The 16,476-nt window shown below is 46.0% G+C and overlaps 1 protein-coding gene across 1 annotated transcript; it reads right to left on the reverse strand.

Moving 5' to 3' along the window:
• Positions 1–11,200: 11,200 nt before the first annotated feature.
• On the reverse strand, positions 11,201–15,274 carry LOC135911995 (uncharacterized). Its single transcript, XM_065444372.2, has one exon. The coding sequence runs from the start codon at positions 15,272–15,274 to the stop codon at positions 11,201–11,203; it is 4,074 nt and encodes a 1,357-aa protein (XP_065300444.2).
• Positions 15,275–16,476: the final 1,202 nt, after the last annotated feature.

Here is a 16,476-nt window from a genome sequence, read left to right on the forward strand (position 1 = left end):
AGGCTATTCAACATGGCTCCGCCTTTGCAGTGAATGCACGAAAACAAACCGGCGCTATCTTTACGCACTTGAGGAAGGCTTTTGATAAGGTTTCCCAGAAAATAATCTTTAGAAATTAAATTATAATAAGGAACGATCAGTTATTAGGTTGGATTAGAGGTTATCCTTCGATACTGTATCAATTTTACTTTGAATGAGGACTGTTCGGGCAAAGCTTGTGTTGACTCTGGCGTGGCCCAATGATGTGGGCTTGGTTCGCTTTTTTTACATTTATTAGTGATATTTTTAACGATCTCTCTGCTAATCTTAGGCCTTATGCCGACGACTGTGTACTGAACGAAAAAAATAACTTGTATCGAGGATCAAATTTGGTTGAACTATGATTTTGCCAAAGCGACTAAGAGGTGTGAAGAATGGCAGATAAAAATGTATTTTAAAAAACTGTCTACGTGAGAATAACATCAAAAAAGGCCTCTTATTTACTGCTATGGTGTTTGCAATATTTGTTTATCGGAAGTTACTCGCCGTGGTTGCTTAGTGGGTATGGTGTTCGGCTGCTAAGCGCGAGGTCGCGGGATCGAATCCCGGTCACGGCGGCCGCATTTCGGTAGGGGCGAAAATATCCGTGTATTTAGATGCACGTTAAAGAACCCCAGGTGGTGCAAATTGCCACAGTCTTCCCACTACTAATGAAGCTTAGAACGACAGAAAGCTGAGCTAGTTGGTAAGGATTCATTATGCAAAATAGAAGTGAGGCGTGCAGACAGGACAAAAGAGTGTTGTCCCCTTCTCTACTCTGTTGTCCACTTCTCTACTCTTGTGTCCTGTCTGCAAGCCTCACTTCTATTTTGTATAATGAATCCTTCCCACTACGGCGTGCCTCATAATCAGATCGTGGTTTTGGCACGTAAAACCCCGTATTTTAATTCTTAATTTCTGTTTATTAGAAGTTCCCGACTGTAAATATATTGGTTTCTGGATTAATAATATAATCTTTCTTGGACACACCATATTGACTCTGTGACAGCTAAGTGCCTCCGTACGCTTTTTCTCTTCAGGCGCTCTTTGAAGCTTGCCACATCTGCCCTCCGTTTCCTTGCGTATAAGTATATAATTTGCCCAATCCTAGGATATGCAGTTATAAGTTGGGATTCGTATACTCAGGCGAATATAAAGTAATTCAAAAAAGTTCGAAAGAAGGCATTGAGGTTCATTTATCATTCGTATGACCGATCATCCATTCGCGAGTTATCTAAGCGAAAAAGGTTGCCATCAATTACAGAAAGAAATCGCATCTGCTGCCTAACATTTTTCTTTCAGTTAGTACGTGCGAGGGAAGTATAAATACTTATTAGTATTTTGACGAGTATTCACGGACTATGCAATTACCCACTCGAGCTAACTGATTTAAGTATTCTTACTTCCCTAAAACTATAACAGATTGGAACAACCTCAGAAACGACAATGTCGTACAGGTCTCAGTGTCATGGTTTAAAAATCATCTAACTTGAAGTTATTAATTGCATTGTACTCATCTTATGCCTGGCTCTCTGTTTTCTGTGACACCCATGGGCCTCAGTCCCCAGCAGCTGCGGAGCACCTGACCAAGGTGGCGGTCGCTAAGAATCTCTGGATCCGGACAGGCCGCCAATGGAAACTGACCCAGTCAATCTTTAACACCCAAACTCTGTCGAGTGAGGCTAGCTTAGCAGGACTCTTTGAGGAACTATCAGACATCATTCGGGATATCATCGGCCTTAGTGAGATTAGAAGAACTGGTGAGGCCCATACATTGCTGAATAACGGCCATGTCCTCCCAGATAGAGGTCTCCCAGATAAGAAGCAATACGGGGTAGGATTCCTAATTCATAAGGACATAGCGAGCAACATTGATGAATTCTACAGCATTAATGACAGGGTAGCTGTAGTCGTAATCAAACTTAATAAGAGATATAGTTTAAAGGCAGTACCAGCCTACGCTCCAACATCCACTCACGATGATGAAGTAGATGAATTTTATGAAGATGTGGAATTAGCGATGAGAAAAGTGCAAACTCAGTATACTGTAGTAATGGGCAACTTCAATGCAAAAGTGGGGAAAAGCAGGCTGGTGAACAAACAATTCGCAACTACGGCGTCGATTCTAGAAACGCTAGAGGAGAGGTGCTGGTAGAATTCGCAGACAGAAATAAGCTGAGAATAATGAACACATTTTTCAGGAAGCGTAGCGACAGAAAGAGAATTTGGAAAAGCCCTGATGGTGAAACAAGGAATGAAATTGATTTCATACTTTCTGCCAATCCCAGCATAGTGCAAGATGTAGAAGTGTTAGATAGGGTAAAGTGCAGGGATCGTAGGTTAGTGATGGCTGAGATTCACCTCAATTTGAAGAGAGAAAGAGTAAACTTGGTCAAGAAGAAACAAGCCAACCTAGATGCAGTAAGGGTACAAACAGAGAAATTCAGGCTGGTACTTGCAAACAAATATGCAGCCTTAGAACAGACAGATGAAGATGACATAGAGGTAATGAGTGAAACCGTAAGTACGCTAGCTTCAGAGGCAGCTATTGAAGTGGGAGGCAAGGCACCAAGGCAACTAGTAGGCAAGCTCTCCAAAGTAACAAAGGACCTAATAAAGAAACGACGAAGAATGAAAGTGTCTAACTCAAGAGGTAAGATAGAATTCGCGGAACTGTAAAAACTGATCAACAAGGCGAAAATAAGGGATATCCGATATTATAACGTGAGAAAGACTGAAGAATAAGCCGTAATAAATGGACCATCAGTGAGAAAGAAACTTGGCATATGACAAACCAAGATGTATTCACTGAAAGATAAGCAGGGTAATAGCACCAGCGATCTCGAAGATATAGTAAAAGAAGCGGAAGAATTCTATACTGACCTGTACAATACTCAGATGAGTCAGGTTACCTCAATTATAAACAGTAATGAACAGAATACAGAAACTTCTCCTATAACTAGCGACGAGGTCAGAAGGGCCTTGCAAGACAGGAAATGAGGAAGAGCGGCAGGAGAAGATGAAATAACAGTCGATTTACTCAAAGATGGAGGAGACATACTGCTTGGAAAACTGGTGGCTCTTTATAAGAAGTGTGTATCGATTGCAAGGGTCCCCGAAAACTGGAAGAATGCAAACATTATACAAATTCACAAAAAGGGAGACGATAAAGAACTGAAAACTTATAGGCCCATTAGCTTACTCCAAGTATTATATAAAATATTTGCCAAAATTATCTCCAATAGAATAAAGGCAACACTGGACTTTAGTCAACCAAGGGAACAGGCTGGCTTCAGGAAGGAATACGCTACAATAGATCACATTTATGTCATTAATCAGGTAATCGAGAAATCCGCAGAGTACAATAAGCCTCTCCAGATGACTTTCATATATTACGAAAAGGCATTTGATCCAGTAGAGATACCAGCAGTCATAGAGGCATTACGTAATCAAGGAGTACAGAACGCTTACGTAAATACCTTGGAAAATATTTACAGAAGTTCTACAGCTACCTTAGAGGTGGCGTGGCGTAGAGGTAGAACACCCGCCTCGCGTGCAAGAGGTCCGTGGTTCGAATCCCGGGGCCGGCAATTTTCCACCGAATTAAAAAAAAATCCGCGTGTTGATAAAATTGCATAAACAGGCCTGGAGTGTGGCCTGATCCCGGTGACCAGAACCGGTAACGCACTCCCTCACCAGAGCAGGATTGGCCACCCTGGTGCAGTACTTGGCCACAACCTCCTATATGAACAACACAATCAAACCCCGGCCCTCAGTCCCCAGCAGCTGCGAAGCAACTGACCACGGCGGCGGTCAGACCTGCGACGCTGCAGAGGGTGCTAAGAATCACTGGCTCCGGACAGGCCGCCATTGGAATATGAACATGGCAACGTTTAACGCTAGAACGTTATCTAGTGAGGCGAGTCTAGCATTGCTATTGGAGGAATTAGAGGACAGTAAATGGGATATAATAGGGCTCAGTGAAGTTAGGAGGCCAAAAGAAGCATATACAGTGCTAAAAAGCGGGCACGTCCTATGCTACCGGGGCTTAGCAGAGAGAAGGGAACTAGGCGTCGGATTCCTGATTAATAAGAATATAGCTGGTAACATACAGGAATTCTATAGCATTAACGAGAGGGTGGCAGTCTTGTTGTGAAACTTAATAAGAGGTACAAAATGAAGATTGTACAGGTCTACGCCCCTACATCCAGTCATGATGACCAGGAGGTCGAAAGCTTCTATGAAGACGTGGAATCGGCGATGGGTAGAGTGAAAACTAAATACACTATACTAATGGGTGACTTTAATGCCAAGGTAGGCAAAAAGCAGGCTGGAGACAAGGCAGTGGGGGAATATGGCATAGGCACTAGGAATATCAGGGGGGAGTTATTAGTAGAGTTTGCGGAACAGAATAATATGAGGATAATGAATACCTTCTTCCGCAAGCGGGATAGCCGAAAGTGGGCGTGGAGGGGCCCGAACGGTGAGACTAGAAATGAAATAGACCTCATACTCTGCGCTAACCCTGGCATCATACAAGATGTGGACGTGCTCGGCAAGGTGCGCTGCAGTGACCACAGGATGGTAAGAACTCGAATTAACCTAGACCTGAGAAGGGAACGGAAGAAACTGGTACATAAGAAGCCGATCGATGAGTTAGCGGTAAGAGGGAAAATAGAGGAATTCCGGATCAAGCTATAGAACAGGTATTCGGCTTTAACTCAGGAAGAGGACCTTAGTGTTGAAGCAATGAACGACAATCTTGTGGACATCATTAAGGAGTGTGCAATGGAAGTCGGTGGTAACTCCGTTAGGCAGGATACCAGTAAACTATCGCAGGAGACGAAAGATCTGATCAAGAAACGCCAATGTATCAAAGCCTCTAACCCTACAGCTAGAATAGAACTGGCAGAACTTTCGAAGTTAATCAACAAGCGTAAGACAGCTGACATAAGAAAGTATAATATGGATAGAATTGAACATGCTCTCAGGAACGGAGGAAGCCTAAAAACAGTGAAGAAGAAACTAGGAATTGGCAAGAATCAAATGTATGCGTTAAGAGACAAAGCCGGCAATATCATTACTAATATGGATGAGATAGTACAAGTGGCTAAGGAGTTCTATAGAGATTTATACAGTACCAGTGCCACCCACGACGATAATGGAAGAGAAAATAGTCTAGAGGAATTCGAAATCCCACAGGTAACGCCGGAAGAAGTAAAGAAAGCCTTGGGAGATATGCAAAGGGGGAAGGCAGCTGGAGCGGATCAGGTAACAGCAGATTTATTGAAAGATGGTGGGCAGATTGTTCTAGAGAAACTGGCCACCCTGTATACGCAATGCCTCATAACGTCGAGCGCACCGGAATCTTGGAAGAACGCTAACATAATCCTAATTCATAAGAAAGGGGACGCCAAAGACTTGAAAAATTATAGACCGATCAGCTTACTGTCCGTTGCCTACAAACTATTTACTAAGGTAATCGCAAATAGAATCAGGAACACCTTAGACTTCTGTCATGCAAAGGACCAGGCAGGATTCCGTAAAGGCTACTCAACAATAGATCATATTCACACTATTAATCAGGTGATAGAGAAATGTGCGGAATATAACCAACCCTTATATATAGCTTTCATTGATTACGAGAAAGCATTTGATTCTGTCGAAACGTCAGCAGTCATGGAGGCATTACGGAATCAGGTTGTAGACGAGCCATATGTAAAAATACTGAAAAATATCTATAGCGGCTCCACAGCCACCGTAGTCCTCCATAAAGAAAGCAACAAAATCCCAATAAAGAAAGGCCTCAGGCAGGGAGATACGATCTCTCCAGTGCTATTCACAGAGTGTTTACAGGAGGTATTCAAAGACCTGGATTGGGAAGAATTAGGGATAAAAGTTGATGGAGAATACCTTAGTACCTTGCGATTCGCTGATGCTATTGCCTTGCTTAGTAACTCAGGGGACCAACTGCAATGCATGCTCACTGACCTGGAGAGGCAAAGCAGAAGAGTGGGTCTAAAAATTAATCTGCAGAAAACTAAAGTAATGTTTAACAGTCTCGGAAGAGAACAGCAGTTTACGATAGCTAGCAAGGCCCTGGAAGTAGTAAGGGAATACATCTACTTGGGACAGGTAGTGGCTGCGGATCCGGATCATGAGACAGAAATAATCAGAAGAATAAGAATGGGCTGGGGTGCATTTGGCAGGCATTGTCAGATCATGAACAGCAGGTTGCCATTATCCCTCAAGAGAAAAGTCTATAATAGCTGTGTCTTACCAGTACTCACCTACGGGGCAGAAACCTGGAGGCTTACGAAAAGGGTTCTACTCAAATTGAGGACGACGCAACGAGCTATGGAAAGAAGAATGATAGGTGTAACGTTAAGGGATAAGAAAAGAGCAGATTGGGTGAGGGAACAAACGCGAGTTAATGACATCTTAGTTGAAATCAAGAAAAAGAAATGGGCATGGGCAGGACATGTAATGAGGAGGGAAGATAACCGGTGGTCATTACGGGTTACGGACTGGATTCCAAGGGAAGGGAAGCGTAGCAGGGGACGGCAGAAAGTTAGGTGGGTGGATGAGATTAAGAAATTTGCAGGGACGGCATGGCCACAATTAGTACATGACCGGGGTTGTTGGAGAAATATGGGAGAGGCCTTTGCCCTGCAGTGGGCGTAACCAGGCTGATGATGATGACAGCTACCTTAATTCTACACAAGAAAAGCAGGAAGATACCTATAAAGAAGGGGTCAGACAGGGAGACACAATCTCTCTTATGCTATTCACTGCGTGCTAGGAAGAAGTATTCAAGCCATTAAACTGGGAAGGCTTGGGAGTAAGAATCGACTGCGAATATCTCAGCAACCTTCGTTTTGCAGATGACATTGTTCTGCTCAGTGTTGCGACTGGGGGTCCGAAGATGTGGAATTCACTTTGCTCATGGAGGAGTAAGGGAACGTGATGCTGGGCCCGACATTCGTGACGTTTTACAAACACGTTTATATTTACAAGAAAATTAAAAGTAATACAGAAAAAGTTCATGATAAAGCTGTAGCAGCCGATGACTCCCGCCATCCGTTGCTCCTGACTGGAAGCTCACCATTATCACTGAAAAAGAAAGTGTACAATCAGTGAATTTTACCTGTGCTGACATATGGGGCAGAAACTTGGAGGAGGCTGACAAAGAAGCTTGAGAACAAGTTAAGGACCGCGCAAAGAGAGATGGAACGAGGAATGCTAGGCATAAGGTTAACAGACAGAAAGAGAGTGGTTTGGATCAGAGAGCAAACGGGTATAGCCGATATTCGAATTGACAATAAGAGAAAAAAAATTAAGCTGGGCAGGTCATGTAATGCGCAGATTAGATAACCGGTGGACGATTAGGGTTACAGAATGGGTGCCAAGAGAAGGGAAGCGCAGTCGAGGACGGGGTGGGGCGATAAAATTAGGAAATTCGCGGGGCTAGATGAAATCGGTTGGCGCAGGACAGGGGTAATTGGAGATCGCAGGGAGAGTTCCTTCGTCCTGCAGTGGACATAAAATAGGCTGATGATGATTCTGAGGATGATGATTCATAAATGAAATTTTAAAAACAATACACCAAGTAAATCGGTCTTGATCAAATGGAGCTTCGCAAAAATCTTAAGCAACAATTCTAAAGCATCACGCTGCTGTTATTAGCTATATATTTTCCAATGTCCCAAGGTAACTCTAGGCTTAAAAAGCATTTTAAATACAATGTGTCACCAAATTCTAACGTTTCTGGCTTATATAGAAGCATTATGAATACTTATTGAAACCTACTTTCTTTTTTTTTTTTTACTTTCTCATGCGCGATATATTAGGTTCACCTGGTGTCCTCACTGAATAAAAGGAAGCAGCATCTTTATGTTTGTTGACTGTAAGGCCCATTTAATGGGTGATGTACAGGCAAAGTTTACAATAGATGGGTAATTCGATCTTTCGCAATATATTACGTATGCAAGCGCTCTAGAGCGTTGCAAGCGTATCTAACGAGCGGGGCAGAATTGAGCCCGCTGCCCTGGCAGAACTATAAACGAACCAAAACCAAACATTAGCAGCAGTTTGTGGTACGCTGTATGGGAACTCTCTGTACGAAGTTAAATGCAGTTGAATCAAATACAGTCGTCGTGAAAAATTTCTTATTCAAATGTTAGAGCGTGTGCCATGGGTGCTATCAGCTATGCTTCCCCATGTCTCGACATAACCGTGGCTTATATCAGGCCTATATTTCGTGGAATAAGGAGGGAGGTCCTGGTAAGTGCAATGTGTGACAAAATTTTTACGTTCCTTGTCCAGTTAGAGCCGTTTCAAATAACTACTGAGCCGTCCCCTCCCCCCTCCCCTATTTCCATGCTTCATAAAACGTTCCTAGTTGGTTTCAACAATGTCTTCGGTGAACTAAACAAGGTACTTTGTGTAGATTTGGCGAAAACAAAGGGCGCATTATGCGCAATATGTAGGAAAACTTCAAATATTAATTAGGACATTTGCAGTAATTTACGTATGCAAGCAATCCGGAGCTTTATGAAGGTGTTTTACGAACAAAGCAGAATTTATCCCGCATACAAGCAATCTGGAGCTTTGTCAACGTGTTTTACGAACAAAGCAGAATTTATCCCACATGCCCTGGGAGAACTGTGAACTCAACTTATATCAAATCTAGCAAAAATTGAGTGGAGGGAGGGAAGGAGCGAACGGACGAGAACACCATGCACGGTAAATGTTCTGGCGAAGTAACATGTGTGCTTGTCACAGTGTAGATCTTTTCACCGTACTAGGTTCCTTAACGTGGTCAATACAGACCAATTTAGGAAATACGAAACGTTAGGCTGTCTGTAGCACACACACAAACAATGCTTTATATGAATTTGACGACATATAACTGCTGACAACGGTTAAGATGGATCACTTAAAGTACGGAGCCTCTAAACAGTCTGCAGACTACAGAATAAAATTATTAAAGTTCACACTTCTTCCGCCGTGGGTTTTCTTCGCTCCGATTCCTATCAGTAGTTCGTTTTGTGCCTTGGTGTCCAGCTAGTGCACTTTCATATATATGCAGTCTCTGATATCTGTTGACGTAATGCCGAGGGAACTACTACTTGTTCAAGTTCCCTACCACTCGACAGTTTATATCGCCTATATAAAACTTCCTTCGATAGGTAAAATTTCCATTTTCTCCCTTTCAGGCTGAATTCTCGGCCTATCGTGCGAAAGCAGGTTTGCAGACTGCAGCATCCTCACCTTGCGCTTTTTTTAAGGTCTTCCTTGGTCACGCCCCTCTTCTCGAGGCTCGTGCTCGGCATATTCGTACCTTTCGGGCCTTTATCTTCGTCCTCATCCTGCCGGTCAAATGGTTCTGAAAACTGTATTTGATACAGACCCGGTGGTACTTTATTTCAGGAAACTTCCACGTAGAATCCGGATCACACGGTTCACGAGCTCCTGTAATGTTCCCCAGAATTACATCATAAACAGGTGATTCCATACACCTCGTCAGCGTCTCTCCGATGAAATAGGGTGATGAGAATGTGACGCGGGCCTCGGGAAGAACGTGGGTCGTTCCATCAACCAGTACCATGGACTGTTGCTCGCCTGTGAAAGCTTCCTGGGGAACCAGGCTACGGCGTACCACGACGGTATTGCCGCCTGTGTCTCGCATAACTGAAGCTCTGTATCCGTTAAACAGTGTTGATGAACTACTGGCTTTTTAAAAATTCCCAACAAGAAGTGCCCCGGAACATTACGTGGGGGCAAGGTTTCAAACGGAACAGTCATATACAGGCAACTTTTTAAAGTATGCGATATAATTACATGCACCTGAAACTTTTATTGCAACTGCTCGAAAGAAACAGCTTCGCTGGAAATTGGGTTGTAATTCTCCAAGGTCCCACACATCTGATGTGTTCTTTTTCTTGTGAATATTGCAAGTAATTTATGTCGACTGTATTTTGTTGTGTATAACGTCGACAATACTATTACCATAACTAGCGAAACATTTGTGCTGTAGACTTAAACATCAAGTACAATTATTTGTTTATTCAGTAAAATTGTTTGTAGCAAATGCGCTTTTTTATGTGCTCTGTACTGCTGATACTTTGCGGGAACAGGGACGTCTGTCAGGCACTCATTGCCTTTCGTCCCTGCAGCATCTTGAGGTTTTATGTAGTGTCAAAAAATAAATGCTAATTAAAATAATTTTTCGGGCCCCCAATGGTTTAGCATGTGTGATTGATAAATAGGTCTATGTCTGTTAAATATAATAATAACTGACATATTTCCTGGCTCTTTCACTTAATGCAATAGCAATTCACGATATACCAACGAAAAGGAAGAAAGGGAACCGAGCGTCGATTTATTGCCGCAGGCTTTGAGAAAAGCTATCGGCGGGACGCTCCGCAAATAGCATTTCCTCACTTGGTTAAGTTACAAACGGTCTCTCCATTCAAACTAAGCTTGTGTGCTGTCAGTGCGCAATGAACATTAATCGCCGTTTGCCCACTAATTGACGTGAAATATACGACAGGCGCTGTCGTGCGGCGCGTCAAGTGCCGGGTCTTCGAAGTCGCGCGGTGTGTTGCGGAATAAGAGACGGAGCACTTTGAACTTAAGGAAACACGACAGACGTCCTTTCGCTTCGAGCGCATCAAGAAGACTGCTTTATTTTTCACTAGAAGGTATGGGAAATGGGAGAGAGTAGTGAGAAGGAGAAAGTCACAAAACACCATGCCACACAAACATTCTTGCACCACGTACGTGCGAAAAGCCATCGCCACAGGCCGGGCTGGCAGTGTCATGAGCCTCCGGGACATGAACGCCTGAGTGCAGAGGGGCTGTGCGGGGGCCCAAGGACCCGCGTGTCCACAACTCCCCTGTGTGCAAGAAAGTTATCACCACCATCTCCACACTTGGAACGCACCACCGAAGCACCGCACCGCCGGTTCGTTTGTATACGTCGCGCCCGCCAGTAAGGCACGTAGTTCGAGGGGTATCAAGTGTCCGGCGCCTCTGAGAAGAAGTTCTCCTTGCCACTTCGTCGGTGGCCCGCAGCGCGGGGTTTAGCAACTGTCTGGCGCCGCTGGGGCGGGGGACCCTGGCTCCAGAATGGAGGATATACAACAACCTCCCCCGGATGAGCGAACTATTATTGAGCTCATTGCTCTACAATCTCCAAGGGATACAGCAGCTGTATCGGTCGCTTCACCTCAGTTCCCCCACTTAATACCAGTTTGCAGGACCGCACCCTGCCGTCTCTACCCTTAAATGTTTCCTTAATTCTGGCGGTCTTCCACATGTGGCGTTTCAAGCGGTCTTCCCTCAGGAGCACCAATGCGCCTTTCTTCAGATCACTCGATGTCGTTGGTCGGCACATATGTGCCGATCTGAGCTCCAATAAGTACTCTTTCCGCCACCGTCTCCAGAAACTGTCGGCCATGGCAGTCCGGTACTTCCAGCGTCGTGAGAGATGCATGCCACCGCCAGGAATTTCGTCCGGCAGCAGGTGTGGAGGAAGGGTCGTCAACCTTCTTCCGACAAGGAAATGAGCCGGTGACAGTGGTTCTGGCTCTTGAGCATCATCATATATGAAAGTCAAAGGGCGTGAGTTGATCACGGCCTCCACCTCATAAAGAACGGTGGTCAGTTCTTCGAAACTCAAGCTGCTCCGACCTAACACCTTTCGCAATGCTACTTTCACAGATCGCACCGTCCGCTCCCAGAATCCACCCCACCAAGCTGCCCGTTCAACAATAAACTTCCATCTGATCTTGTTTCCGGCGAAGTATGACTGCAATTCCTCGACTTGCAACAGCCTGAACATTGCTTTTAGATCCCTGGCTGCACGCTTGAATGTGAGCGCGTTGTCCGAATACACCGTCGAGCAAATTCCACGGCGTGCCACAAAGCGTTTAAAGGCCAAGAGGAAGGCTGTAGCCGACAGGTCGCTGACGAGCTCAAGGTGGACGGCACGTGTCACAGCACAGGTGAAAATAGCGATGTAGCATTTTTTGCTGTCGCGTGACTGTTGACAAATCAAGGGCCCTGCAAAATCGATGCCAACGATGTCGAACGGGTTTCCCTTTGTCACTCTGTCAGCTGGAAGTGGTGCTACTGGCTCCGTAGCGGGAGGGCAACTTTGCTTGTGACAGACGAGACACTGCTTGATAATTTTCTTTACGGCCTGACGTCCTCGAATAATCCAATACGATTCTCGCAGCTGTGCTAGAGTATCGCGTACGCCCGCGTGCAGCATTCTCAAATGTTCCTTCCGTATGAGCAGTGACGTGAGGGGGTGCTTGCCAGGGAGAACGATGGGATGCTTAGTCTCTTCATTGTTATCACTGAATTGCAAGCGTCCACCAACTCGCATGAGGCCCTCTTTGTCCAAGTACGGGTTAAAAGGCAAAACAGGAGAGCTCTTGTGCAGCGGTCTTTGATTCTTCAGGTTTGAAATGTCGTCGCTGAACGCATCTTCTTGAGCTTTAGCCAACCAGTATCTTTCGGCGCTGATTACTTCCTCAGCTCGTAATGGGCCGGTCGTCCTTCCTTCTTTATTGTGGCAGTTGTCGACAAAGCGGCGGACCCACGCGGTTACTCGCACGACTCTGCTGAATGAACTATAATTCTCAACATTGAAAATTGCCATGGATGACGATGATACTATGGGCATCACCGTCACCTTTCGCTCTTCCATTTGGCACTCCCCAACCTTCGAGCTCGGCTCACTTATCGTTGGCCAACATGTGTCATCCTCCTGAAGCCAACGGGGTCCTTTCCACCACAGTTCGCTTTCACGCAGGGCCAATGGGAGAATGCCGCGGGTGATTAGGTCAGCGGGGTTATCTGAGCCTGGGCAGTGTCTCCAATCCCTGGGATCTGTCAGCGCTTGCAACTCTGAGACTCGATTTGCCACGAAGGGCTTCCATCTGGCAGCGTTTCCCTTGATCCAATACATAGCTACTGTAGAGTCAGTCCAGAGGATGGTAGCAACGTTCTTCAGATCTAAGGCCTTGGCAACGTAGTGGCATAGTCGCGCGCCAATAAGGGCTCCCATCAGCTCCAATCGGGGTAGCGAGAGGCGTTTCAAAGGGGCCACTCTTGATTTAGCCATGACCAAGCTGACATTTGTTAGCCCGAACGGAGACTTGGTCACGATATATGCGACAGCACCATAGGCCTTCGGGCTTGCGTCACAGAAAACATGCACCACTTTCTCCGTAACATCGTTTCTAAAGTCTGCCGCTAGCAGTCTTGGAATAGACACTCCTTCAATGCATGGAAGCTCCCTACACCAGCACTCCCACTCAGGCTGCAATGTTTCGGGCAAGGGATCGTCCCAACCAATCCCCAACTCCCACAACTTCTGGAACATTACCTTTACGCATAATGTTGTGGGAGCAATAAATCCAAAAGGGTCGAAAATTCTTGCCGAGACCTGCAGCACAAATCTCTTGTTGTCAGCTCTTTCGGAGAGGAAGTCGATGAGTGAAGTTAGGTTGTATTCAAAGTGGTCAGTCTGAGCATTCCAACCTACTCCCAATACCTTTGTAGCTGCAGCATGCCCAGCATCAGCGTTCCTTCTCTCCACATTGCTATTCTCCAAGAAGTTGACGAGATCGCGGTCATTCGACATCCACTTGTGTAGCCGCATCCCTGCTTGAGACAATATATCTTTGGATTCCTGGCACAAGACTTTACCCTTGTCAAGGCTGTCAACCCCAGTTACAAGGTCGTCCACGTAAAGATGCTTGCGCAGAATACCTGCAGTTTCAGCATACCGTTCCGGCAGGCCTTCAAGATGATGTTGCAGCGTTGCAGCCAAGAGAAATGGGCTCGACGTGACACCGAACGGCACGCGAGTCATGCGATAGGTCACCACTGCTGGAAGCTCTTCCCCTTTCTTTGGCGTCATAGCGTACCAGAGAAACTGCACAGCGTTCCGATCGCGCTCTGAGAGTGATATTTGGAGAAAGGCCTTTTCAATATCCGCAACGATGGCAATGTTGTAAGTGCGGAAATTGATCAGCAGATCAATGAGCTCTGGGTTTAGGTTTGGGCCACTTTCCAAAACACTGTTCAGTGAGAGGCGATTTTTGGCACTAGATGATGCATCAAATACCACCCTCAGTTTTGTCGTCTGGCTTTCGCGACGAACAACTGCCTGATGTGGCATATAGTACACCGGAGCTTCCGACGTGCCGTAATCCTTGCTGGCTGGCTCTGCATAACCCTTTTCTATGTAGTCTCTTATGCAGGCGTCGTATTCCCTAATCAACGAATCTCCTTCCAAGAGGCGCTTTGTCTGTGCTTTAAGACGCCTTGCTGCGCACTCGTAGTTGTCGCCAAGCTCGTAAACCATCGAATTCCAAGGGAACGACACCTTATAGCGGCCATTCTCAAAGTTGACGGTTTCTTTATAGTGCTGAAGAACTGCGTCCTCGTGACGAACTGGCTCATGTTCCTTGATACCGATGTGCTCGAGCTCCCAGAAAGACTTTAGCTGTGCTGATATTTCCTTGTAAATTTGTTCACTCACTCCTATCCGCATCACGCCAGCAGCTGAGGAGCAGACTCCTGTTGACTTCCTTGTGCCGACCTGGCCCTGGACTGTCCATCCTAATACAGTCTCCACTGCCATCAATTTGGAGCTGAGACGCTTAGTGGATCCCGTCACAATTTCCCAGTAATGATCAGCGCCAATCAAAAGGTCAATATTTTCACTTTCGCCGCCCTGCGAGGCGTCTGCGACTTGGAAGTGAAATTTTGAAAGTTCAAGTAGAACAGAATTTGACGGAGCAGCCATGATATCTGCACAGATGCAAGGAACCTCCAGCGCTTCCACTCGCACCCCTTTTCCGTCGTACTGGCCTCTGAGCCACAGCTCCACTCGACGCGTTTTTGTGCGTGTCATGGCTGATTTCTCACCAAAGGCAAATATCTTAAGCTCCTCTTCTCCAAGCACTTTTAACTGCAGCTTTTCGGATAGGTTGCGATGGATGAAGGTTCGCTGACTGCCACCGTCCAGGAGAAGCCTGACAAGTGTACGTTCATGTGGACCCTCTGTCCAAGCTCGCGCTGTCTGTAGGAGAAACTGCTGCTCTCCTGTGCACATCAAGTCATCTCCCGTGCCTAATGAGGACTTCAACACCGTGGCTTGCTCAATCACCGGTGACGAAGATGCATCCCTTTCATCGGTGTTGCGGCGTCTCCTAAAGTCAGGGTCGCACATTGTCGTTAAATGTCTGCCCTTGCAATGCGCACACCTGAGCCACTTAGCTTTACGGCATTCTCTTGCCTCGTGCCCTTTTGTTGTACACCGGAAACATCGATTGTCACGCTTCAGCACTTCTCTCTTATCCGCCACAGACATCTTTGCGTTGCAGTTGCCGGTCTCATGGCCGTTCGAATTACAAAATAGACATCCTGTGCTGTCCTTGATCGTGGTGTGCAGTGCCGCTGCAGTAGGCATGTTCGCCGCTTTAGTGTTGCTGCTGCGCCTTTCCTTTACCAATTCGGCACTGCTGTCTCTTGGAGCTTCGGCCCGCTGTATGATCTCCCGCGTCGCAACCTCTTTTCTCAAAAAACGCAGGAACTCTTCCAGCTCACTTCCCTCGTTCGTAGCCTCGCTTTTTCTTTGGTATTCCAGACGAAGGTCGGCAGGCACCGCTTTCTTTATTACGGTCAGTAACAAAGTTCCGTAAGTGCCAACACTCACGCCTAAAGAAGTGAGGCTGCGTACACCGGTCTCTACTTCGTCGACGAGGCTGCGCAGTTGACCGAGATTCCGTGAGTCACGCACTGGCTTGATGTTAAGCAGCCGTGACATGTGATCTTCTATAATAACTTCCTTTCTGCCGAACCTCTCCTTTAATAGCGAGAGAGCGACATCGTAGTTGCCCCCCGACAAGTCAAGTCCTGCTACCGCAGCCGCCGCCTTTCCTGTCAAGTAGCTGTTGAGGTACTTGAATTTGTCTACGTTTGAGAGATTCTGGTTAGCGTTGATCGTCGACTCAAACTGACTCCAGAACCCTTGCCACTCCCGAAGCTCTCCGTTGAATTTGTTGATTTCGAGCTTTGGCAGCTTTACGGTGGGGCGTATCTGTGAATCGTTTGCGCTAGATTCTCTTTGATCTGAGGAGTTAAGTGTGCGATCTGATGAAACATTTGAGCAGCTTAAGTAGCGTAGCATGCGTTGTACCTTTGTTTTCGCCACGCTGATCTTTTCTCTGTACATTTCGGAGCATGCAATTTCCTCTTCGAAAGCTTCATCTTCAACGCCTTTTTCTATCTCCCGATCTAGCTCTTTCAGTGAGTCTTCTTTAAGAGTAAGAAGATTTAGCTTTTCTTCCAGCTCACCGATTGATGCGCTGTCGTCCATGGTGGATACTTCATTGATCAGCTTGGTTGTAGATGATCGCGCCACGGCCCTTT

This window comes from Dermacentor albipictus, chromosome 1 (assembly GCF_038994185.2).
Source record: "Dermacentor albipictus isolate Rhodes 1998 colony chromosome 1, USDA_Dalb.pri_finalv2, whole genome shotgun sequence".
Taxonomy (NCBI): domain Eukaryota; kingdom Metazoa; phylum Arthropoda; class Arachnida; order Ixodida; family Ixodidae; genus Dermacentor; species Dermacentor albipictus.